Source organism: Lagopus muta, chromosome 4 (genome assembly GCF_023343835.1).
Source record: "Lagopus muta isolate bLagMut1 chromosome 4, bLagMut1 primary, whole genome shotgun sequence".
Classification (NCBI taxonomy): Eukaryota; Metazoa; Chordata; class Aves; order Galliformes; family Phasianidae; genus Lagopus; species Lagopus muta.
In genome coordinates this window covers 59870702-59898545 of record NC_064436.1, presented here as the reverse complement: position 1 = coordinate 59898545, position 27844 = coordinate 59870702, and the positions used below count along the sequence as shown (strand labels likewise).

Here is a 27844-nt window from a genome sequence, read left to right as displayed (position 1 = left end):
ATTACATATTCAGTCCTGAAACAAAGTCAGACTTTATTGATCTTGAAAATACACAAAGAAAGTCCTTATTTCCTTTGGGTGAACAGTTACAGTAAAGTCGTCTGAGATCTTTGTACTATTGGAGAATCCTGTAAGACACAGAAACATTGGTAACTTACTCAAGAAGGAGCTTTATTTAAATTTAAATTATTCTATATCAGCAGATGCAATTTGTGTATTCCTTAAAAGCTAGTGTTTGAACAGGTTCTCTTCGTTTTAAGCTATACGTTACATGGAACTTACAGTGCACTCTCATTCTTAATATTAAGATACACAACAATCTATCTACTTTTCATACACTGACTCATACCAGAAAATGTGGGTGACTTTCCAGTCATGCATTTTAGATCACCATGAGTAAAAAACAAGCCAGTTCCTAGCTGCAGGTCAAGCAGAGCTTGAAACTCACAGCTTGCCCAGGCCAAGATACCTGCAAGCATTTTACAAGGCACGTAATATGCTTGTGAGAGCAAGGACTATGTCCAAGCAACTAACTGGAATGGGAAATGAAATGAGGTCACCTACAGCACTTGAATGAGAGTCCTAACTGGAATCCTATCCACACAGACCTTTAAGCTGATTACAGTGGGAGATTTTTAACTCCAGCTGTCTGTTTTTCTAGAGCACAATGTTAAACTCAGATTGACACAATTCATCAGCATATAACAAAATTCACGAAGCGTGACTTCATAGAGTAGCCACTTCAATTTGGCCAAAGGTAGAAACCAGAAATCTTTTTTGAGTTTAACACTTCTGGGTAAAATAAGCCACAAGAGAAATACTGAGGTCTAGTTCTTGCTGAGAACCTTTGCTAATTCCTACTGCTTGCAGACTATGCTAGATAATAGGTATGTGACGTAGACGAACAAAACATTTTTCATCTTGCAAATACAGCAATATTTTTAATCAGAGAACTCATATAGCTTCAACAGTCAACAGGAATAAAGACACCAACTGTCTTGTTCCACCTACCTTTGCTTGGGTTTTGTGCAGTCTTCCACTTCCACCGCTTCAAAGTGTTCACATCCCAGGTGCCTGTGAGTGATCGCTCTTCCACTAACTTCACTGCCCCCAGTTCTTTCAGCAAACACTGTGAGTAAAGAATCACAGTTTATTGAGACTAGCTTAAGAACGACTGATCTAATACATAGACCAGAACTTTATCTAAAGCACTGACCCGGTAAGTAGAGCAGTAGAGACTTAAATCTGCCATAGGATTCTCCAAGTCGCAACACAAGGACAACTACAGGCTCACCTGAATGAAGAAGCAGAGGTGCCAAGAACTTCCTCTGTACTGTAGCAGAGTTCTAAGCAACTAATCTTGCAATTCAAGAACTGAAACTCTTACTAACTTTCAAGAAAAAAACAGAAAGCCCTACACCTTGTTCAATCTTGCTATTGTCATGTCTGCATACTGTATCTAAGACAACTTTATCTGAAGTAATAGCTTTTGTGGTGCAAGTCCGAATATAAATAAGACCTGCAATCCTCTGAGGCTAAAGTTACAGCAGCATTTTCATACCTTTTATGGAGTCTATCACATGGGACATATTCCAGAACCAGTTCTCCTTGGAACAAAAATACCTTAAGTGGTGTTCCACAAGGATTAGATTTACCTTCAAATTCACCATCACAGGCTGAGACAGCACAGGATCCTCCCCAACTTCATACAGGTGTCTAATTCTTAGCAGGACACGACTGAAGTCTGCATCACCTTGCTTCTGTTTACCTTTAAGAAAAAACAACAAGAAATGGTTTCTGACATAAAATAAAACCAATTTTTTTGTTGTTGTTGTTCAGTTTTTATTTTAATTTTTTGTGCTTCACAATTACATTATTTGAACTTATGTTCCATTTTTGAAGATTAGCCAGAGTGCTAAGAGCAAGAAGTACCCTGTTCCCACTGTTAACAGGACATGACACTAACTCATATAGGAGATGTTTTACCATTTGAGTAGAGCAGTCGTTAACTGTCAAGTAATCAAGACAATTATCTGTCTTGATGGAGGGATTTAACACTTAAATGCTATTTAGAGAATACAGAAAAATAGAAAGACAGATTTTTGGAGCATAACTTTCAGATATCCTTATGAAAGCACCTACCCATGTGAATGGTGCGGAGCTGCTTTGCATGATTAGAGCTGTATCTCCACCCTGGAATGCTCAGAGTCTGGAGATGAAGATTAGGTGGGACAGTTACAGAAAAACTGTGGGCTGATCTCTGCTGCCCGGGTAGCTCTGGTTTACCTCCTCCATGCAAAAGGAAACAAAGTGGACATCAAACATCCATCATGCGTACATAAGCCTGGCTAGAGTACCATAAAAAGATTTTTTCGTTTCCTGACAAAGCAGATCTAAAGCAGATGCTGTGTTTTCTCCTCTGAGGTCTTCTGAGATACAACACCGAAGGAATTTATGAGCTGGAGAAGTGTATTAAAGCTTCCAATAAAGCAGATTTCACTGCAATCTGATACTACTATTCCACTACCAGGCTTCAGTTTTAGTTAATAAGTCAAATATTTTTAAAATAATGACTCCAAAAAGGTCACTAAAGACTCGCATCCAGGAAGCTGATTGCAAAGTACACTAGCTACTTTGCAATAATTCCCTGTGTGGACATTTTGTTCTCATTACATGCTCTACAATTTTTTCTCCTCTAAAAGCAGAGATAATTACGTAACAAGAGAAACATTCTTGGAAACACTTGGAAAGCATCCATATCTGAAATTAATGCAAAATAATTAACAGTCTCTAAATCTGCCTTCAAACTCACAGTATACTAACTTCACCAAACAGGAGGCTTAAAGTCTGCATTTACAAACTTAACAGTGTAAGTCAAAGCAAAATAGATAAACTATTCAGATACTAAAGATAGCACAGGAGATAGAACAAGTTACCTGAAAATGTTCCAAACATTACAACTGGCCTGTGTTGTAATGCTAAGCCACTTGTCTGATACAAAACATTGGTGGCAGACTTAGTCCCTAAAATAAGCCAAAACACAGGACGAACCACTGAAGAGTCATTCAAAGTAAGATTGTTATTTAGGTCCCACTTAAGATTGTTCCATAGTCTTCTGTGAAGCATCACCTGTGTTGAGAATGAGTCACAACAGTTATCAGTCACAAAGCTATCCTCTCCTAATAAAAAAAACCCACACAACTGCATTTGTTACCTCGACTTGCCCATTCCCTTGACTTGAGACACCATGAGCTCTTTCTGCAAGCAGCACTAGCCTCGTGGTATCATCTTCAATGTAGGCAGTCTGGACCATAGGATAATAGTTCTGAAAACACATAGTAATTCATGCTGTATTAATTTTAATCTAGATAAAAGTGATGAAAAATGAAGATAAAACAACATTTAGTTTGGATTATGCCTTGGCACCTACCCGTGCTACCGTATTATTCACATATGTCTTGAATGGTCTCTTCTGAATCTGAAATCCATTGTCATCAGTGTAGAGCAGCTGCCCAGTGCTCAAATTTGTGCTTGTTCTTAGAACTGCCTCATGATTTACTTCCAAAGGTCCAACACTGTATTCTTGCTCTATCCTATGACAGAGCAACTTCCCATCATAGCCTTCGGGTACTGAAAACATCCTTGTAAATACTGCATGTGTGTAATACTGAGCAGTAACATTGCTATAAAAATAAGAAGGGTTATTAATTATATACAATTACATTATAAAGCAGACTACTGAGGTAACTCTGAACAATCCTTGCCTCCCTCCCCCAGTGATACGACTTATCTAAAAGGTAGCATTATGCTTAGCAGATTCATGTCAGTTCTCGTCTGGAACCTCCAGAGTACAAGAACTCCACTGTGTGGAGGAGGAGCTGCACAGAACAACTCACATACATCAACAGATGACTACACATTCAAGTGAGGTGAAGCTGTAATGGAGCTGCACCTGAAGAAGTATTGCCGTATCTCTGTCACTAAGTTTCCAGAGACCACTTCCAATCCAACCGCTTGCGATACTGGAACAGCAGAAGCATTAGGGGCAAATAAGTAGTTGTCTGAAATGGGTCCTTTTGTAACATCTCCATTCACATGGTACTCAAGGAACTCCTGGGTCACCTGGACAGTCTGGTTAGTCTCCCTGTGAACCACAGAGGGAAAAAAAAAAACCCTGTTATTACCCTACAAGTACGTTTTTTACGTATTTTATACTTCCGTAAAACAGGAACATCTTAAAACAGGAACAGCACTTACTGAGGTCATGTTTTGAAGCGCAAGTGAGAGCTGCTACAGGATCTAAAACTAGCTGCTGCACAAAAACGAGGAACGCCTCGATTTAGTAATGAATAATTAAATTAATTTATCTGATGTTGTAGCTAAGAAAACCGCTGTGGCAAAGGTTTCCACATTTAACAATGATAACAAGATATAGTGTCAACAGGGTAACAAAATTCACACTTGCTCAGCACACTTTGTCTCCTCCTTATGGCTAAGATACTTAGGAACTCATTTCACACTCCCTGCAAAGTCAAGTGAAGATAATTTAAGATGCTATCTTAATCCTGATCAGGCAAAAAGCACAGCTCCACTGAAACCTTGAGGAATTGGGCCAATTCACATCAGCCAAGAAAGCCAAGCTGCAAACCTCACATTGATCTTGATTGTTCTTTCATTTCATTTGCTTAACCAAATTTGCCTAATTCATCTGCCTAAATGTTTACTTTCAAAATATTTTGTAGTTTCCTAGAAAGAATGACTTCCAAATACTACTAACTAGTAAGCCCTTAATTTACCTTTTAAAGCTCTTACTGTAGCCACAGAATATGTGCTTACATCTTTGCACATTCAAACTTCTCTTTAGCTCAGAAGTGAAACAAGCTTCTTCTGATGTATTAATATTGTGATCTGTCATGTTCGATTATTACTGGTTGTATGGTTAAACAACAGGACAGACATAGTACAAAATTACATCCAATATAGAATCCTCCATTCCACAGAAAGTATCGACATGCGAATGGCAGAGAAAAATAAATAACTATGAAGAAAATTCAGTTAGGTCTCACAGTACTAAGGCACACAGTGTAGTACTTGGACTTACTTTTACAAAATGGTTTTACAGAATCTGAAACACAAAAAGCAAGCAATCTCACCTGTTCGTAATGCTGTGCATTAGATTAGTGTTTTGGTCAAACACGATCTCGTAGCAGTTGCTGGACACAGGAAGCAGTTTTTGACTTGGCTGACCTGAATGCAACACGTCTTTTCGCTTGTATTTAATTGATCTTCCAATAAATGCAGACTGCTTATCACTTGAGGGCTTAACATTGTATTTTTTGTAAGTCAGACCACTTACTTCAACTAGAATATACAGATCATAGATAGAATGGGACTCAGCTGAACTTTGAATCTGTAAGTTAACATATACAACATTGCTCCATTACAGAAAATGAATTAGCAAGGGAACTGTACTCAAGTGTTATAAGCTCTAAACTACATAATTAACTAATACTATAAAAATATATTTCTACACATGCTAGTCTTATGCTTCTTAATTATAATGTAGATCCATACTGCTTTTAATTAGGAGTCTAGTGACCTCAGAGTAAGCTTAGCCCCGCTAGCAAAGGGAAGAAGGTTGCTAAGCACTTTGCAAAGTTGTATCATACTTTGTTGTGAATATAGCATTAAAGATCTTGACTTAATATCACATAACAAAAGATAATGACAAAAAATAATCCTAACTAAAACTAATCAGTTAGACAGACGAGGCAGAAACATAAAGGAAGCAATCAGTGTGAATATGAGAAAACAAGTGGCAAGAGGAAGAAGCAACCAGGTACACCCTCACCTTAAGAAAGAGACAAGGAGAAGAAGTGTAATCTTGTGGCATATTTTTGTGTAAAGAGAACACCAGTGTTATTAAGTACCAAAATATCTTGATTTTTTCTTAATCATTATTCAATTACATATATTCTTCCCATTAATGTTATGTAATTTTTATTACTTCCTATTTGGGGAAAGAAAATGAATTACATAAATTCTATACAGATTACATAGTCAGAGAGCTTAATTACCATTACAAAGAAATTAAAGCAAGCTGTCTAAACCTTCACACTTTGGACTGGCATACATTCACTTACTCATATTGCAGACCTCCTATTGTTGGTACTAAAAGGGCCTAATCCTATTTTCTCCCTTTACTATGCAACTCTTAGACCTGGTACCAAAGGCAGCAGAGTTTTTGCCAAGCCCCACTTCCTTTCAACCATATACTTAGACCAAAGCTCCCAGCTAAAGATTTCGCTCAAGGGGAAGTAATGTACGATATAAATGTACACTGAAATGATCCTGAACTAACTGCACATTACTTATAAATGGATTTAATTTTGCTTTAAGTGATTCTCCATGTGCACATGGGGGTAACTCCTAGCAAAAAAAGACTACAGAACAACTCTGGAAGAGAAAACTTTTAAGTAAAAAACAACAGCTTGATCTGAGGGCATTCTATATCCTGAAATAAAAGCTTTAAAAGCATTTCAGGCTCCCACTATTATCTTACAAACCTAAAATAATTCAGAGAAGATGACTTCTGGGAGGTAAGTGGCAGATAGGTAAGCACGACCATGTACTAACCCAAGAGACTAATGGCATCCTGATAAAGGCAGTAAGACCTCATGCCATCGTCACGTTCATATGCCAGAACCCCAGACAGCTGCTGTGTATCCCTAGCAGACTACAGCGTGATGCCTTGATGCATAGTGACAGTAATGAGCCACAGATAAATTAATAAGAGAAACTCTGTCCACCAGGCAAAAGCTGCTGAGTTACACGGCATTTTGGGGACAGAGGGGAGCATCAGGAAGCATGTCAAACCTCTTCAGGCCTTTCTGTGCAGGTGGCATTCCTACAGGACTTTCAAGCCACTGGGTGAGGCACTCTACAAAGCAAACTACCCTGTGAAAGGCTGGTGCTAGCTTTCATGTAAGGTCATCATCTTTCCTCCTGGAAAACAGATGTTCTTGTCATGGAGCTTGACTACAACATAGAATGAGCTGGATTTCCTTGGAAGCTGCTTGTCCCTCATTTCCTTTAGGCTTGTAACTAAGATCCTACTTTTCTAAAACCTCTCTTCCTATGCAAGGCAATATGTCAATTGTACAAACAGGACTATCAATTGGGGAGGGCAGGGTTTATGCCCATAAGGCTTTATTGGAAACAACGGTGTTCCATTGTTTTTATTTTTTTATTTTTAAAACACAGCATAAAAGCTAGATAAAATCCTGTCAGGTGGCACACAACAGGCATGCAAAGGACAAACCAAACACACAAGAGTTGAAAGGCTTTGGCACATTAAAGCCAAAAAAATTTCTCATTGAGAGAACAGGCAAGGAAAACAAACAAACAAACAAATCACTTAAAGGAGAACTAGGCAAATCCCAACTTGAAGTAATCCTTGGTCTCCTATGTACTATATTACCATGTAGGATCAAGTCAGTGAGAACTGGCAAATGAAAGAAGATTAACATAAAGAAACTTTGCAGTACCTGTGCTGGTACAAAATGTCCCAGTTCATCATAAACGCTCATTGATGAGATGTTGACAGGGACCGTGATAATTGTGGTGATGTTCCAGGCCAGGGGATTATAGACAATGACATAATGGTCAACATCTGTAGTACCTTTACATAGATAAGCAAACAAAAAGAATAATCAGTTACTACAATTACAATCTTTAAAATGTGATGTTGAAAAATAGTGAAGAGGTCTGTCTGGCACAACTACATTACAAAATTTTAACATAGCGACCTGCAGTAACACTTCAGGATTGAAAGTAGTAGTACATTTCACAGTATTTCATGAAAACCCCTTCTGCTCTATTTTTCCTATTATTTACCCAATAAAAAGAGACCTTGTATTCAGCCAATGGCACCTGAGTTGAATGTTGCATTTAGTGAAAATAAGCAGCTTACCAAAACTCGCTGTCATGCAGAATTAACTTTATACAGAGAGTTATACAGAAGATCAAATGAGAAGCCTAATCTAAAAACAGCCCTGTAAAAAACCAAATCAGTCTGTTGTGCAGCCCACGGCACTGCTTATATTTGACAGCTTAAAAAGTTTCCAAAGTCAAGACAAAAAGCAATGCAGCCTTTAGAACAGCATCCTTAAAACTATTCTATACTCACTGGCAATACATCATAGCAAGAACTTTTCTTAGCTGTGACTATGATTCTTACTGCATAGGATTATGTCGTGTAGTAGACTTAGTTCAGTAATTATACCACCTCTTCCTCCTCTCTCTTATATAGGAGAAGTCTGAACTTAGGAGCCAGCTTTGACATTTGCACTGGGTCAGAGCTCTGCATAACAGCTAAGAAGTCCTGTTTTCAGGTGCTCGAGATCTGAGAGCTCATTAATTAGTTCAGGCTTAGCACCTCTTATACAGTAAACAATTTTACAGTGGTGGTTGACAAAATATAGGCGGTAAATATCTTGACTCTCTCTGAAGGAAACATGGTAACTTTCCTAAGACAGGCAAGAAATTGGAAGAGTTATTTAAAAAGTACCTGGTTTTCCCGAGTCTTTGTTGTAAATATAATAGACCTCTTCACTCTTCTTAGCATTATTCATATCAAAGATTATGGAAGCCATTAGCTTCTTAACGTTGAACATTCCATACATCAAGTTGTCCATGTACATGTTTGTCACTTTGGGAGACTCTGTGCCTGTTATGCCATCATGGTGCTGGACCTTACATTGAAGAGCAGTTTGAAAGGTCAGAATACAAGGAAAACAAATGACTTTTTTTTTTTTTTTTTTTATAACAAACAAAAAAATCCAGTAACCCTCAGACATTTCATTTAAAATAATAAGGTATTACAACTATACTCACAGATTTGCATTTTGCCTCTCCATATTGCTATACATAGAAGAAAATGGTCAAAGAGAAGATACACACAGATGTCCCCCTACATTTTATCATTTTTTTAGTATTTAGACATTCCTGAAGGTATGTATTAGAAGAAAAAAAAAAACACTTAAAAAAAATCAAGAATAACACAGCAAGATAGATTTTTCATTTGCTACAAAGTTCTGTTCAGTAACTTAGCTGACAAAATATTCATGACAAGCAAAAGCACTAGTGTCTATAAATTCTTGCTTGCTTACTTGCTTAATTTTGATGGAACAAATCTTTCCTCTCCCAACTTGCACAAGTAGAGATTATCACAGAACTCGAAGTTTGTTTAGGCTTTTATTGTAATCATTACAACTAAATAATATAACTGAGAAAAGGACTTACACATTTTTAAAATTTGGAAGTAACCACTCAATGAATGTATGGCTAAGGGACTGAAGTCTTGTTTTGGGACAGTTATTTGTCAAATTTTATTATTATTATTATTATTATTATTATTATTTTTATTTTTTTTTTTTACATGTAAGACTTGCTACAAGGGAAAATTATTGCTAAAACAATACATGTGACATGGAGCCACATGAAGTGTTTCCTTTGTGCAATAAATACTTTTATTAAAAACAATTTTAAAAATATAAAAAAAATATATGATATATATATATATATAATATATAATATATTATATATATTATATACATATTATATATTATATATTAAATATATATTATATAAATAAACATATTTATAGTATATGTATGTATATATACATACATACACACACACCTATCAGTCTTTACCTCTGAAACTGCCCATCTAAGGCTCTGAAGCTGCTTTAGGGCTCCGTGTTTGCAGATGGAACCTGCTGGGTGTTTCCTGACATACTGTGTGAAAAAGGACTCTCCAGCATAAAGCAGTGAACTTGCTCTCCTTGCAACTCCTTTTAACACGCTCCGAGAAGTATAAAATCCAGTCCAGGCTTGGAATGGCTCTGTTAAGAGTTGAAGAGATCCAACAAAGGCCAAAATTACTTCAAAATTGCTTCAGTTACTGCTCATTTGCTATTTATTAGACTATACTGTACACCTTCTCACATGAAAACTGTTATGTATTGCACACCATACATCAAATGGAATAGTTATAAATCTTACAAAGAAAGAGCTATAAATATGCCCTTTAGATAAGTACAGTCTTTAGTATAAGTCTAGGAATGCAGCTACTGATACAAGGCTCTTGCCTGCAGCATTGACCAGCATTTGCAGAAACTTCTCTTGTGGACCTGTACAAAACACTGTAGAAATTTCAATACAGGACATTATATTAATAAATCAGATTATAATCTTTGGTTATTATCCTCCATATTCTGTTAGTCAGATAAAATGATCTATTTTAAATTTTAAATCCTCAAAATGGAGTAGAAACAGTGATAAGACAACATGACCCCATACTACTCCAATACCTCAAACTACACCAAAACGTGCCCAAGTGGTTAGTGCAAAATATTTCAATGGTTCCTTTGTGCTAACATGTTTTAGTATCACAAACTAAGAAAATAAATTATTTGTTTTAAAATTCCCAAATCTTTCCTTAGTTGTTGTTTTATAAGCAGATAAACCACTGATGAATTAGTTTTTCATAGAGAAGCTGCAGACAGTGATTTCTAAAGTCTGTATACAACTGTAACAATCTGCTAGCATTCTACAACTAAAAGCAACAATTAGAGAATGGGATCTCTAGGTTAAAAACTGTAGGGCAAACTCTTTTTCAACTGAAGAAATGCTATGAATTCAACCAGGATTAATTCCTTTCCAATTTTCAAGGTTACAAGCAAGTTTTGCACACGCACAGCAACATGGTGCAACAAATGGAGAATGGAAATAACTTTCAGGGACTTAAAACTTGAGTTTCCAAGGCATATGTCAGAAGTGACACTGAGCCCAATAAGTGACTCATAATAAAGTGACATAGAAAGAATGAGAGAAGATTAATCATCATGAAGCAAAACAGTACGTGGGAGAAAGTGCACTCAAATCTACACTGTAATTGCGAGGCACAGTACGATGTTTAGGAAAGAGATTGCATCTACGTGTAGGAACCCACATGGAGCATTAAGGGCGCTGCTATTATGCAAGCGAGTGACAAGTGACTGCTGCCTGTAAATTACACCAAAAGATACAGGTAAGAGCTCAGATGTAAAAGGCTATTAGCAGTTAGAACCCACAACGTATTTATTAGCAAGTTATTAGATATGACATGATCCCTCAGGGGAAGTGAGTGAGTCAGGGATTGGTCCATGCAATGACTCACAGGAGGAAACAGTTATTTTTATTATTTAAAAGTTAAAAGACATGCTACAGATTATTGTAGATGTATAAGATATATTTGGGTCATAATAGTCCAAGAGATAATCCACAGCGTCAAGAATGTGATGAAGCAGTTGTAGCTACAATTTTATATATAAGTTATTTCAATAATAATTTTATCCAGAAATGAAACAATGAAAGAAACTAATGAGTTTTGAAAATGAGAAGTTATCTATTGTCTTCTCTATTTTTTTTTTTTTTTGCCCTAACATAAAAAAAGATTGAAAATCAAATTTAGTGGGGAAAGGGATTAAAAGGATGGTGAGTACAGCACATCTTCCTTAATAACTTCCCAATTTTACCTGAAAAACACAGCAAGTAACAAGCAAGCAACAACTTCAATAAATTTGTGCCACATCATACTACAAAAATTCAGTATTACAGGGGATGTTTTTCCTTTCTGAGGCCTCACTTATAACACAATTCTTTTTCCCAAAACTTATAGCTGTTTCATTTAATGAAAAGGACAAGATTTTCTCGTAGAGTTACAGTAGATGGCAGTGGGGTAAGGACTGGAGGTACACCTACCAGTGTTTTGCTTGGACCAGTACGATGTTGTCAAGTGAAACCACAGGTCATCCTTACCTACTATGTTTCACTTGACATTAAAAAAAAAATGGCTTTACAGATCACAAACTAAATTTCTTTCACATAGTAATACTCCTGAAAGTATGTTCCAAGTATTATTGGACCTTCAGTCCATGCAATCAGATTATGCCTATATACCTAGAGCACGTACCATGTGAACATTAAGTTCTCAGCACCAGTTGTTTCACTTTGATCCACTCCTGTTCTACTGCACTAACACAGAAGTAATGTCTAAGATCACCTTGTGCCCTTCTTTGTTCCCTTGGTTACCTGACTCTTCCTTCAGATTACTCAATACCACCCTTCCCATCTCTGCTCTAATTTATGCAAAATCCAATTTTTTTTGAATAGCAACAGTGGGACATCACTCTATATGGCCACACAGCCATTTGTTTCAAGGCATCTTTTGGTTTACTGGTTTCCTTTCAGTTTTCTGGATCCTGAAGCACTGTGTATCTACTATAGATCATTTTAGAGAAACACAAATATAACGCACACATTTAATACTGTAGGAGACCACAGGTATTTGTGCATTTGTGCTGTGTATAGAAGGCAGAGAAAATAACAAATACCAAGTTTTATGTCTACAAAACAGATTACTAAAAAATGTACACTTCAAGCAAAACAGAGACCTAGGAGTTTTCCTATTTTCATTTTTTTTTTCCCATGGTTTCTCCCTCCATTCATTGCTGCTAGCTGTGCCAATGAATATTACAACCTCTGCACTAAGTTTGGATCAATTTGTCTTATTTTATAGAACGTGGTAATGTAAACAAATGCCTCATCCCTGGAAGCATTCAAGGCCAGGCCGGACTGGGCCCTGGGCAGCCTCATCTAGAGGGAAGTGCCCCTGCTCATGGCAGGGGAGTTGGAACTAGATGGTCTTTAAGGTCCCTTCCAATGCAAACTACTCTATGATTCTGTGATTCTATTTTTCACAGAATCACAGAATTGTAGTGGTTGGAAGGGACTTCTGAAGATCTTCTAGTCCACTTCCCCCACTAAAGCAGGCTCCCCACAGTAGGTTGCAAAGGATACACCCAGATGGGTTTTGAACATCTCTAGAGAAGGAGATTCCATAAACTCTCTGGGCTGCCCATTCCAGAGCTCCATAATGCTCAAATTAAGTAAGTTTTTCTTCATGTTCACATGGAACTTCCTGTTCCTGACCCATTTTGAGGCCATTGCCCCTTCCTCCTCACTGGGCACCACTGAAAAGAGTCTGGCCTCAACCTATTGACTTTTGCCCTTTAGAGAACTTCTTATCAATGCTTATATATATCTGTCTTCCTTGAACTGAGCAGCCCAGATCTGGACATAGTACTGCAGATGTAGCCTCATCTAAGAAGAGAGGAAGGGGAGGAGAACCTCCCTTCTAGCCATGCCATTTTTAATGCATTGGCCTTTTTGGCCACAAGGACACACTGCTGGCTCTTTTAAGTTTCCTTTATTAAAACTATAAATATGTGCAATTGGGCCAGATGTGTGCAGTTGTTAACTCAATTACCTGTTGAATATGGAAGAAAGTCTCGAGAATTCCTTATTTCCCATGTAAGATTTCTGCTATAAACTGCTTGGAAGTAATCACCAACAGTTGCATACTGGACAGTCACTCCAAACTCATCAGAATGCTTGTTAATATAGTCCAATAATAGGTCCATGTTGGAGTACTGAACAGATGCATTAAAGAACTGTTTGTCACAGCCCTGAAATTCCAAAAACAGAAAAGTAAAATAACTTTAAGTCATATGATTTAGTAGGATCTTTTTAACAACAACCTACATTAAAGTGGTATTTCTTTTGAACTTCAAAGCTTCAAAAACAGACTGAACATTCAATTTAGAAAGGGTTATTATTTTCTATCAACTTAAAACTAGCAGAAGTATATCAGTGCTATCTGTACATGTTGGACATAATTAATACAGCAGATCGCTGAAAAAAAGCGTTTGCACGATCCATTTAGGATACATCACTGTTTTTAACTAAAATATAAAGAATAAGGCATAAGAAAACGAGTCTGAAAAGATGTTGTCTATCTAATGCTTAGTACATTTTTCTGTAATGCTAGCATTTTTTTAACACAGAATTTTGTAGTGCTAAACAGTTACATAAAGAGGTAATCTAAATAGGCACTACAAGGTGAGGAAAACAGACCATAGTACATAGTTAGGCAAGAGGTTATCTTCACAACTCTGGTACATCTCTTTCTATATTGAGTAGGCTAGAAGATTTGGTACAGACCACAGACAGTATGAGGAAGCTCTAGTTTTCAAAAATAATTACTAATCAGACACTTGGTCCCCACGTATTAGAAAAACACTTCTCAGTCACATGGTTTGTACTCCATACTTGGGCAGTACATACTGTAGCAGAGTAGCACCTACCACTGCCCATACTGTAGGTGTACTGGCCACTTCTCAGGCAAACTCTGATGATAATGCACTTACCCATGGCCACAAAACATCATTTGTTCGGAACCAGGCTGCTCTCTCCTTAATGTTTGCCACCATGGCCTGTGCATACATGCGGATGTTGGTATCTGTAACAGGGAGGCTCATGTTTGGATAAACACCATCTTTTGGTGGATCTGGGAAAACTGCAAATCCATTCCAATAAAATCCTGATCTAGGTAGAAGAAGAAAATAATAGACTATAAACAAGATTTATTCAGCTAACTGAAAGAAACTCATCAAAAGCTGCTAGGGTAAAACATTGACAGAGGGTATACAGAAGCAAGAAATTCAGTTAACATCTGCTGTTAATGTTTAGTGTTTATTAGGAGGTAGGTTAAGAGGAAGGTTGCCTGTTTTTCTCTCTCAGTGCAATTTTCCAAGTCCCTACTGCTTGCTTCCATAGAATAAAGAAATTACAGAACAAACCAGCCAGGTCTAAAACAATGAGGATGTTCCCCCAGGTAAACTGTGCTTACATGGTGTGTGTTATTGGATAATAAAGTTTTCAGTTCACAGCTCTTTTTTTTCCCCACAAAGTAAATGGAAAATTTGTCTATTCTATATACACACAATGTACACAATCTCAGTCCAATATAATGCTGAAAATCTCCCACAGAAAATCAACTGGCAATAGCCAAATCCACACTAAGCTTCCTGGAGTTCTTAAATTTTCAGGCAGAGAAACAAAAATCCAGTCCCGTTTTGGGCATATCCTGCTTGCAGTAATTGATTTGTTCCCCATTTTCATTCTGTATTTATTATTTTGATAGGAACTGACATAATTTGTGTGTAGATGAAAGTTGTACCTGAGTTCTAAGACTCCTGCTGGTAGAAAAGATTATTTTTAAAGTCTGTCAATATTTTGAAGTATTTTTAATGCCTGTCAGTAGAAAATGTCACTTTTGAGAATTCAATTGTCAGGTACTGAGCAGATTTCATGCATCACGGTGGGTAGCTGGGGGTGCTTAATAACCTGACTCAGATCCACAGTCTAGACTTCTCACTGACCTACCACAGGTCTACAAAGGAAAGCAGGAGAATATTGTTGAAAGAACACTGTTGTGGGTGGCATCCTTGCCCACGGTATGAGGGTTGGAATTAGATGAACTTATCTTTAAGGTCATTCCAAACACAAGCAATTGTACGATTCTACGAGCACCATCAAAGGAAATCCTTAAACTCTCAATATAAACTCTCCAAAGCATATTTCTGCTTATTTTTGAAATCTTCAGACCTGTTTGAAAAAGGCAGTTGCGATGGGGTACAGTAGCTGTACTGATCCATAGTATGGGTGAAGATCTCCTGACTTTCAGATAAGGAAGGAGAACCCTGCCATACAAACTGAAGCTTCTGGAAAACAAAACAACAACAAAACCATTATCCTCGAGGACAAGCACAGAACTATTATTTTGGAAATCTCCAGACTGCCAGGTTCCTGAGAACGTTTTCATGGGAAAAGATAATCAAAAGCTCATAAAAGAAGAAAGGAAGAATCAGAATTCACTACAAGCTTGAGGCAGTAAGTCCTGGTTTCATCAAATTCAACAAGAGTCCTGTTCTCCAGAGATGCTTGAATTCTATGCAACATTCACAGCAGCTTTGCCTAATGCCCAGCTCATTCCAGTCAAAGCCTTTATTAGCACACAATTTAGTGCATAAAAGCATTGACAGACCAAGATAAAACATCATATCATGAAAATAAAAATATTTACTGGAACACTTTGTGCAAGAGAAAGCAGCATTTGAAACAAACTGAATTCAAACAGTGTTTAGCTGCAACCCTGACTGACAGAATATTATCACTTCTACAGTCACAAATAAGTGTTCCAAGCCATGACAGTCTCCACCCCAAACACAAACTCTACACTTTAAGGCTGTGTATATAAAAAACAAGATACCAAAGATTTTCTTGTGGGAAGGTGAAATCCATTCTAAAAGATTACAGTTCTAACAGTCCTAACTGCATGACCACTTATTCCATGACAAACTGCCCACATTTTGCATCCTTCTCAAGCTAGACTACATTTTGTCCATGACCAGAAGTCGTGAAGACTGACAGTATTGTACAGACAGTGTATTTTACCACTACCACACACAATATTAGAGAAGGATTTCAGTTACTTTAGAGAAGAAATACCTATATTTTCTTGCACAAATCAGAGAGGGCTTTCATAACGTCATGGTTTAGATTATTATATGGGTATGCTGTCATGGGTTCCAGTCCTCCAGTATTTTTACCTTGTTTTTCTGCATGTCAGCCTTCAGGTCATAGTCAATTCGAGAGATAAGATGAGCATTAAAGCCAGCAAGAGCAAAAAGAGTTGGTGTTGTCGCTGAGGCTCCAAAAGGATCAACGTGCCAAGAAAACTGAGGTCTGATCCCAAAAGTTTCATATAAAAACCCATGGCCCTCTGCAAAGCAAAATTTGTTTATATTAGGTGCGCTCCTACAAGTTCATTCGCTAAATGTAATATGCATGTAGTATGACAGGCACTTACATGATAGCTCTTTGTTGCTGTTTACCAAAGCATTTAAAGTCTCACAATGACAGTATTTATTTTGCTATGCCTAGCATACCTTATTAACACCATAAAGGATGAATAATAAACAGGAACTAGATAGCCTCAGAAACAGTACCTAAAGAAAGATTAAGTTAAGGCTAGTAGGTTGATGCTGGAGTTTCAGCTTGGGTTTACTGAAATCATTCAACCTAACGTCAGGAAATGTTAATCTCCTGTCAGTGACAAAAGAACAAAGGAGGCAGCCAATAGACAAAACTAATGTGAATATGACCGAGGATCACAAAGATAGAAAGTAGACAAAGGTTAACAGCAATATTGTTAAAAGATGTTATTTATAACCAGTGTTTTTTTATATTGAAATGATTTTCAATAATAAAGAAAACAGTACACAAATCGGAGACACCAGACAACAGGATAAATTCAGGTAAACCAATTAAATGAAAACAACTCAACCAGCTAAGCAGATGGCCTCACAGAGAGCTCTAGAACATGGCATATGGATTATCACCATCAAAAAAACCCAAAACAAAACAGATCTTTATTTTATAGTTCTAGAGTTGTGCATGTAACTACTTGAATATATAAACATCTTTCCATTTTGGACTAACTTCACTCCAAAGGCCATGTGTAAATAACTGAGGTTGCAAGGCACCTTCTTTTCACACCATCTTTCCCATGGTTAATACCTATTCTAGTGAAAACATTCGCAAATAGTGAGTAAAGCACATTTCAGACACCATTTGCTAGACCATTCACCTAAGCTCAGCTAACTGGGCAGAAGGAAAAGATAAGCAACGTACATCCCAGTCATCCACACTGGCTTTGTCTTTTCAAGGTGTACACAGTGCAATGATACAACCTTTTTCTCTTTTTCTTCCACATACTCCTTTAGTGGAAACTGAGCAGAGTTCTTTCAGGAAAAAATAATGGGGATATTTTATGATGTTAATATTTGTTTTTCTGCCAAATTAGCTAGTAAATCTGAATAATCCTTTAAACAACATTTACATTTGCACACTAAATGAAACATTAAAATACAAACAATAGTTTGCACAACTAACTCCAACTGAAGAAGAAGTTTGTAAATACCATATATTTTTGGGTGTACTAAGCTCTCAGCCAGTTATAAACATAGGATTCAAGTGAAAAAAAAAAAAAAATTTCCATCCCCTCCCCATCCTTTTTTGCCTGAGTGTGATGTGGTGACTCACTGAGATGGAAAAGCAGCAGTTCTCCTTGTACTCCAGATAAACACCAACAAGCAAGGAACACAGAGTGTTACTGTGCAGTCAGGTTTAGCTAATGAAAAACCTGTTATCTGACCCATTATTCTCTGATGTAAGAAGCTGTCCAGAGTGCAGCCCTAAAACGGGCAAGGCCTATCAGCCATGATAGGCAACTAGTGTTAATTTACACCCTCTTATCCCTCCCCCTGCCCCCAAATATGCCACTCCCTCATAACATATTCTAGGCATATATAGTGTGACAGTGGCATGAACTGTCTTCCCCCTCCCCCACTTCAACCAGATGGAGATAACCTTAAGCACTGAAAGAGCCTTTACACCATCCGATGGAGAGGTGTAACATACAAATGGCTGGAAGCAGAAGCTAGAAAATTAAAATCAGAAATAGTGCAGCTCTTGGAAATACGAGACAATTTCTAACAGAAACTGTCCTTAATTATTATAAATAGGGGCTTCTCCATTAAGCAAGTCTTTCAAGCAGGTTAAGATGTCCTCAGTGACCTTCTGCGGTCCATACATTGCCAAGGACTTTACCTAAACAATACCAACCCTCTGCCCCAAATTCCTCAATTATTAAGAGGTATTTTCTTCCAGAGTATTTCAAATCCTCAGTTTAATCATAACTGTCTTCACAGGAGCTTTAGCCCTCAAATAGACAAAAACCAAAAAGGTCTCTGCCCCAAAGGAGTTTGTAACCCCCCTGTTTACTGCAGGTTGTTTTTGTTTTTATTTTTAAGGCAAAGGCTTTTTTTATACAGATGACTCATCAGTGAATAAAAAAAAGAAATACTTAAGTCAGTTCTTAAAGAACAATATATATATTTTTAAAGCAAACTGGGGGTTGAGAAATGAAACAAAACCAAACCCCCAAGGTCACAACAACAAAAGATAAAAATTAAATGCACACATGCATACCCGTCAACTGTAAAATCTGATCATCAATTAGTGTCACAGCTTCATCATGCATCACTTGCCCTCCAATGACAAATTCCAATCGTCCTTCCTGAAGTAACTGATGGACCTGTGATATTGAAATTAAGACACAGAACATAAATGTCATTTCTGTCTTCTCCAAATAGGCTGCAAATTCATTTCAATCACAGCATATTACCTAGACAAAACAGTTGTCAAGAGGGCATCTAGGTCATAAGTGGGATAAAAGGCTGTCTGTACTGAGTGCCATGAAAAGCAGAAAAGCAGGGAGTCGGGAGGGAAAGTACATTAATTGGTTGCACAGTGCATTGATTTCAGCTTACAATGAAACCAGGCAGAGGCACAAAGATGCACCACCATGTAGATACTGCTGCTCAGAATAAAATCATGACAACAGCATCTACTAATCTAAACATCAGGCTCTTGTCCCCACACACAGCCTAGGATCCTATCTGAAGACTAAACTAGAGTTGGAAGATTAAAAAGGATAGTACTGCTTCTCCTGAAGAGTTCCTCCTGCTGCAGCCATCCTGACTTCGGAAAGCCGTTGGGCAGCTAGATGAGAGAGCAATATGAAACCCCATATGCAAGCAGCAATGACCAGGCTCCTGAGGTTTCCTATTTTGTTAACTCCAGCCACTAGAAGCCCAAGCGTATGGTCAAGTGCAATAGTCAGCAAACATGCTGGATAAAGTTGTACAAGTTTGTGTGGAGGGAGGGCAATAACAATCTGTGTCTCTTTCCAAAAGTCTTTGTGAGGCTTCTGTCTTCATTACAGCTACTTCACTACCTGGAACTTTGAAGATACAGAGTTGTTGAAAGTTTGAGGTATAAATACATATTTTATTCTCCCATCACTGTTTGTTTATTGTTAAATATCTGTCATGTAGGATGGCTGTTCCAGGCCTATTATGTTCATTTCCCCAGGAACCTTCAGCGAATGCCCCTGTGTCTGCTCAGATACGATGCCAGATTGTCAATTCTGATTATAATCATTTCTCTCATTCACAATGTTGTGAAAATGCTTCAGGGCTCAGCATTCATAAATTAGTTCCAGCTGACTGTGGTGACTGATTAGCATGCTGGGAGACCAGATAACTGATATCTGGTGTCAGCATAGAACTGGTCCTGACCTACATGAAAAGCATCTGTGGTTATTATTCCATGTTTGAATGGATGTCCAAAAAAGATATCTTTGAACTAGACTTTGCACTGCAGAAACTTCATTTAAGTTTCACGGAACCACACAGAGGTTGAAAATACTAGAAGAATAATATAAGTAAATTGCATTATATCCAACTTGAGGAAGGGGGAAAAAAAGTAAAAATGGATATCTACATACACTATGCCTTTCACTGACTTGAACTGAGAAAAAGGACAGGGGAACTTAGGAAAGAAACGTAACAGTTTTATGAGCAGCAGGCTGCTACAACAGTGGAACACATCTGCAGATCTTGCAACAACCAGTACTTCCTTACATGAACCCACCTCTACAAACTAGATAAGCAGCTAAATATCTTTTTTCCCCACTAACTATTGCCTTGAAACATCAAGTCAGGGTAAGGAGACAGAAATATTTCACAAAATTAAACACTGAGAGAACAGGCTGCCAAGAGAAGTTATGGATGCCCCATCTCTTGAGGCATTCAAGGCCAAGTTGGATGGGGCCCTGTGCAGCCTGATCTAGTGACCAGCAGCCCTACCCACGGTAAGGAGTTAGAGCTTGATGATCCTTAAGGCCTTCCAACCTAAACCATCCTATGAACAACATGTACTGAGACTTAAGAGGTTCACATCCAGCTACATGCTGGTGCAATGCCTTTCAGTCTTACATACTCCCTTGCCCGAACTGTAAAACCAGCTTCAGTTTCAGGACATAATTTTTAATGATTTCAATACTACCACTAATCTAAAGCAGAAAGGCCCAAAGAAAAAAGAATTAAATCCTGCATTTCAAGTAAAATACAAACTTATGAAAAACCAGCAAAATTAAAGCCCAAGGAAATAGTTAACGATGGAGTTCAAGTGGAAAAAGCAGGACAATAAACAGAGCGACCTAATTCGAAGGCCCAATATTTGCAACTTCCTAGTGTTAAAAACATGTCAGCTATTAACAACCATCATAGCTCCTACAGATTCAGTGTTTGGACACACAAGTTCAAGAGAAACTTGTTTTTAATCATTTTAATTTTCAGAAAAGCATCAACTATAAACTAACTAGAGAATGGATTAAAATGCAGAAAAGTCTCAAGTATCCGGACAAAGAAAGTAAGGGTTGAATCATATATACTAATTTGGTGCTGCTGAGGTCAAATGCGATAAATATTTACTCTTCAGATACCAGATAATAAGAATAGATATTAAGAACTATAGGGAATTATAGGTCTTTTACTTACAGTTTGTGTCACTGCAACACAATGTACTTTAAACAAGAACAATCGCCATTTGAAAGAGAACTTTACTGCAATACACAAAGCAGTCTATGCTATTTTCTTTAATGGCCTCACCCCAGATTTACAACACTATTTTTGAATTAAAAACAAGAAAACTTCCTTGCAAACCATGGGCAAAGAGCAGCCTATGCACAGCAAAGCTGCACACAGGTTACAAGCTATTATTTAAACAAGAAACACTATAGAATTTTCAGAATTTAGTGAAAAACTGTGTTTAAACAAACAAACAAAACTACACAGATAGGAGGAGCGTTTCTTACAGAGCACTTTACACCTACAGAGCTTCATAGAATCACGGATCATGGCAAGTTGGAAGGGACCCACAATGACAGTCAGATCCACTCACTGACTCCACACAGGATCAGCCAAAAAATCAAAGCAGATGTCTTAACACAAAATGAAATTTAGTGTACTGCATGCGATATGATGCTGTTGGCTGAAGTTCTACATGAGGACCTATAGGGAGATGCACTTGTACCCACTGATCTAGAGAGGGTTAAACATTATACCCTGCAATCAGACACATAACCATCCACTAGGCTGCCACTCCAGTCTTCTATTTCACCACGATTGATTCGTAACAAACCAAATGTCAAAAAGTATTTACTAGGAAAAAAAAATTCTTGAGTTAAAACTCTCAAGATTCAAATGGATCGTGGCTCTTCAATAAACAAACCCAAGGAACAATTCTTGTTGCTGAATCATATGTTTTTCCCTTAGCTACACTAACACTGCTTAGAAACAGCAATTTTTTGAGCAATGTTTAACTGCAAAGAAAGAAGTTCCTTCTTGTGAACAGCATCAGGCAGCTGTAATTCTCAGAGGTTTGAGAGGCACAGGTTCTTTCAGAATCGCCCATCTTACACCACTGTGCCACCAAACAAGAAACTCATTGATGAAAAAACAATTGCAAAGTGTGAAGAGTCTTCAGTGCAAAGGTCACCACCACCTACTGCTCTGATCTGCAGCTTAGCTTTTAACCTCTTGCAACTGCCTGCAGTTAAAGTTCTTTAACTTACACAAGATCTGGATAAAAATCAAATGCTGAAGTACTTTGCCTCTTCTCACCCTTCGAAAAAAAACGCACGGATGGTTTGTTAGAAGCACACTTGGCTTCAGTACAACTTACCTGATGCTTGTGTGTATCCGTGGCTACTGCATCCCACCAGAGCCGAAAGAATTCCTGTTCCACAGCAATAAATTTGCGCTGCTTACCTTTCATTAGTTCTTCTACAACAGATGTGTAGACATTTGCTGCATAAGCATGCATACTCTCCTGAAAAAAAAAAAAAAAAAAGAATATTGCTTTGTTGATATTAAAGGGCTGTTTTGAACACTCACTGGGCTTTACCGTTTCTGCTCTTTTGATTATTTAGAACATCAGTAGAACGGCTTTCGCAGAGCAAGCATGCTCTGCTGTCTGTGTATGTTTCTGGTATAACAGTTCTGCACAAATTAAAAATTTCACAATTATGGCCCTAGAGGTTTCAGTCATGAACTCTTAAGACTGAAAAAGTAATTTTTTGAGCCATATTCAAAGTGAAAAGAAAGTTCCTTCTTGTGAGAAGCATTAGGCTTCCGTCAAACAAAATGGAGGTCTGTTCCTTGATTTAGAATAAAACAAAAGTGGTAAAGGACTCTTAGAACAAATCTGACTGTTGATGTAGAATAATCTGACACGAGAATCTGCGCACCTACCCCTCCTGTTCCTAAAGCATCTTTGATTCTACAAGGAGGCCTATGGATTTTACTGGCATGCAAGCACAGCAACTGAACTCATCAAATAACCTATCACATGGCTACAGTGCTATCAAATTAGCAACATCATGTTAATTTAAAAGTACACACATTAATGTTTCTTGAGTAAGCTTTCCCTTGTCAGAAAAAAAATTCTGTTTGTCCAGATTTGGTCTTTTACCCTTAACTTCAAAGTGATATTCAACATCTAAAGGCAACAGAAGAGCTCCTGAAAATACCTGTAATGTCTGTTGCACCAGTTTCAGCACCTGGCTACAACAGCAGAGTTGTTTTAACATCAACCATATCGCTTTTCTACTCGATGCCACTGGTTTTTGCTAAAGAATACATGTAAGACATCCACCTGAAAGTGATTAACAGACATCCCTCATGCAACTGAGACTAACAGGCACGACACACAATTTTAATCCATAGTTTTAATTTGTGCAATTTTCCTCCAAAAAAGAAAAGTCTGCTCTGAAATAAGAGCAGGACGATGTGATTCAAAATAAGAAATTAACTTTTGCCATGTCCTTCCTTTCCACAACTGGAATCTTGCTATCTTGTTTAAAGGTTGTCATCAGAAAAGCAAAAACATCTGAATGTAGGAGGAAGGGCCTAGAATAATTCAGAGCATATGTAAACAACTGCTTGCAATGACTTACTCATCACTTCTTAATGACTTCATTAAAAAAAAAAAAAAAAAAAAAAAAAAATCAAGACTATGATTAGAAACTCATTATTATCCAATTTTCAGAAAGGGAATAGCCTTCAAGTTTTACTATTACTCAAGCGATTGCTAAATTTTCATGTGTCAGTAGCAATCAGCTGCAAACTATATATTCTAAAACCTTTATTTACAGGGATTATGACAATAAGCTTAATTTAAATTCTTAATAGTTAAGCAAAATACATTGTGTTCTAAGAGCTGATCAAGGACTCTTGAAATGCAACACAGTACTAAAACATTCAGAGCAAAAACTTCCTAAAAATACTTTCTTCATGTATTTTGGAGAGTAAGATATGACTCGAAATCAAGCTAATCAAGAACTCCTACAGAGCTTATAGAGCCCAGTGGTCTGGGAGTGAATTAAAAATAATTGTTCTCACAAGCCAGGCCACCAGCAAGCAATAATAATAATTTCCTTTCTAATACATATCCTCTATCAACTAAGGAAATGAAACAATAAGCAGTGATAGGACAAAAATGCACTTATTTATATGTAGATTTTAAACTTGTAAAGTGATTTAAGAATTATACTTTGCTTTTCATACAGCATTATGACAATGGTGAGGTGTTCTTCACATCTTCAGTAAGACATGTAAGTGAAATGCCACATTTCACTTAAGTTAGGATACCACTGGTACTAGCAGATTGCAACAGATTGCCATTGAAGATGCACTGAAGGTGAAAAACAAAGTTTTACTAAACATCTAATACTGGAATCATCCATCAACACCATAATTTCCAGCACACAATGAAGACCAATGTTTTCCACATTATAAACACAGAAACGAAACACTAAAAAAGTAGTATAAGTGAAACTTAATAACTAAGCAAACCCATACAGCAGGTTGGGACCACATCCGCAGGGAATTACCTTCAGGCTTCATCTTACTACAGAAGCATGTGAAAGAATGGAGAGGGAACCTTCATGCTTTTTGACCAAAGTAATCTTTGACATTCATAATTTAATAACAGAGGAACTGAAGTTTCTAGCAACTGAATTTTTTTTTTTTTTAAATAAATCATTATCTTAGAGGAGCTCTTCAGTCACTAGCTGCATAAATACAATTAATAAATAGTAAAAATTAATGTTGTGTCCTCTTGGGGAGTTTGAAATACTAAAGGAGAAATTCACTGAGCTTCTTAAAAATATAACACATGCACAACAGATTTCTTGGTGAGCCAAAATCTTTTCGTTAGTTACTCTCAAAGATGTGATGCCAAAGCACTATAGCAAGTCAAGTATCCACAGCATCTTCTGTATAACCTAAAAAAACAGAGCAGTGAAAAAGGATGCAGGATTTAGCTCAACAGATATAAAAGGTACTTCTGTCCCACTAGATTTATTTTTTCCCTATGCATCTATCTCCTTGTTTAGCTAAAAATATTTTGCTGCTACACTTGTGCTGCCATAGGCACCACCTCCACACTGGACAGTGGGAAGAGGAGTCTTTGAGGACTGAAGTTTCATCACAGAACCGCAGAATCTTTGATTTGGAAGGGATCCTTTAAAGGTCATCTAGTCCAACTGCCTTGCAAAGAACAGGGACACCTACAATATTTCTTGGGTTTTGGCTTAGGCACAGGATAAACTAAAAGACCAAGAAAGCATGCAAAATAACTAAAGCACGCCGTTTGTTAGATTGAAGACTTTTCCCTTTAAGAAAACCCCACAGAACACAAAGCACAGCACTTCGTCAGCACCCGAACACCGGTACAAGCAAAGCCCAGAGTGCGGCAGCCCTAGAGCCGGACCCGCCTTTCCAGGCCAGCACCTGGAGCCCCAGACAGCGAGCGGGTGCCGAGCCGGCCTCCAGGACGGCGAAGGACGTTTCGTCGCAGGCCGAGCAGAGAAAGGCAGCGGAGACGCCCGGCCCGGCCTTGCCATCCCCGTACCCCGGCAGCGGCGCGGCGCCCCACCTGCACGGTGTACACCCAGCCGACGTCCATGTGGCTGTGGGCGACCACGAAGGCCCGCAGCTCCCCGCTGCCGGTGGCCGGCAGGGCGAGGCAGATGAGCAGCAGCAGAAGACCCATGGTGGCTCCGCGGCCCGGCCGGCAGCAACCCGGGGCCGGCCGAGCTTCCGCGTCCCGCCCCACTGCGGTCGGGTCCCGCCTCCCGGCTCGGGGGGCTCCATCTTGGGCGAGCGGTTGCTGGGCCTGATCGCCAAAGCGCGGCTAACGGTTCAGCTTAGAGTGAGAGGATGCGGGACGGCACCTGTCCCCGTGGGGTGCTGGCAGCCCCAATGTATTCTGCAGGGTGCGAGCCCCCAGGGAATTCCAGCCCCTGCTCGGTGCCTCGTACTGGTGCCTCTGGAACTGTTTTGTTAAATAAGATTCCTCAGAAAGATGATGAGTTGGGCACGGACGAATATAAATCCTTCCTTGCTTTTCCTTCCTTCCTTTTTTTTTTTTTTTTTTTTTTTTTTCCCCCCCTCTCTCCCTTCTTTCTTTTTTTTCTTTTTTTTGGTGGAAATTCCATTTCGAATGAGACAGGAGTTCTTTATTTCAGGGCACGATGCTGCAATATGGATTATTGTCTTTGAGGGCTTTGAAGTAGTAAGATTAAGATTTTATTTTATGCGGTTGACCTTCTGATCCCATTTAAATTGGTTTTCTCCCTTGTTTTATCACTGTTAGCAGGAGCTGGCCCCTGTGACTGCAGAAAGCCCTTGTGAAAAGGGAAAAATGAAAGTCCATCATTACAAATGTTATATAGGCATTGTAGCTCAACCAGCCTCTGCAGGAATTTTGTCTGCAGTTTCACCTGGTTTTGCCCATTATGTCAGTATCAACAGCCAAAATAGTTCTTCCTGTCTTTACACTGACAGCAGTATAATTTGGCTATTTTATTGACGTTCTAGTTTCAGTAAATTACATGCTTCTAGCAATCTCACAGTTCTGCAATGATTAAAAGTATCATACTTAACTCTTTATTTCCAGCAGTGCAAAAAGAGATCAGCTGAAACTGCTCCCACCATCAAGCTTATCTCTTGATTTAGCACTACTAGTTTAACTAGTTTTAGTTGAAGCAATTATCTCCAAAGGTAGATCTCACAAATAGTTTAAGTTTCCCTCTACAGATTTATGCCAATAAGAAGATAAATTCAAACAGAACTTGCAAATTAATTCATTTAAATATTCAAGGCACCTGTAGAAACTGACCAAACTTCAAGTAAGATCTGCATTTAGACAAGAAAAAAAAAAAAAGTTGCTGCATTACATGCCAAGCTAGATAATTTTTTTAACATACAAAGTTTGTAAATCTTTGAAGTCCAGAACAAGTCCAGAATAACCTTTGAAGTCCAGATTAATACATAACTCACTAATACTGATTTGAAGACGCGATTCCTGTATTTCATAAAAAATAAGCTTCATATGAATAGATTCTCCCACATTAGGGCCCCTGTTTACTTATCAGTATGGGAGAATATAATTTTCCCTAAAACCAAGAAGCAAAACTGGAATCCTCAGGTCAATTTTATTTAAAATAATGCTTTGTGAAGAGCAATGAAGGTCTGTGAGTACTTTGTAGAGGGAGTTATTATCTCTGTAAACAGCTGAACAAAGCTTTACTAATAGAGCCCTATGAAACTGTGTTTTCCCCCAAATCACCAGCTTAAACCTTTTCAGTTCCAAGAAAGCTATTGCACATCCAGCAAACATACGGCTTAGAGAGATATATATATACACACACACAGTCTAAATGAAGTGATGGTTTTTTTTTTTTACCTCAGAAGGCATTATGGTCTTTGTAATTCAGGTGACGTTTCCAGGAAAGCTTATGTGTTGGCATTTACTTTCTTCCTAAAGTAGCTGAAAATATCTGCAGAATGTTATTCTTATTTTGAACCTATTTTCATCAGAATATGTAATTGTCCTCCTTGCTGTTTCACAGGGGTCATAGT

At 38.0% G+C, this 27844-nt stretch overlaps 1 protein-coding gene across 1 annotated transcript; it reads right to left on the bottom strand.

Annotated features, from left to right (window-relative positions):
- Nucleotide 1: 1 nt before the first annotated feature.
- On the bottom strand, nucleotides 2-26089 carry MAN2B2 (mannosidase alpha class 2B member 2). The gene is given in 20 exon segments (XM_048941778.1): nucleotides 2-128; nucleotides 1012-1129; nucleotides 1656-1768; nucleotides 2143-2289; nucleotides 2937-3129; nucleotides 3215-3325; nucleotides 3431-3683; nucleotides 3953-4144; nucleotides 5154-5410; nucleotides 7548-7681; nucleotides 8570-8753; nucleotides 9717-9907; nucleotides 13375-13573; nucleotides 14315-14492; nucleotides 15555-15670; nucleotides 16559-16731; nucleotides 19002-19107; nucleotides 22602-22748; nucleotides 25857-25990; nucleotides 25993-26089. Coding segments are annotated over 20 exon segments (3123 nt in total). The 5' UTR covers nucleotides 26075-26089; the 3' UTR covers nucleotides 2-33.
- Nucleotides 26090-27844: the final 1755 nt, after the last annotated feature.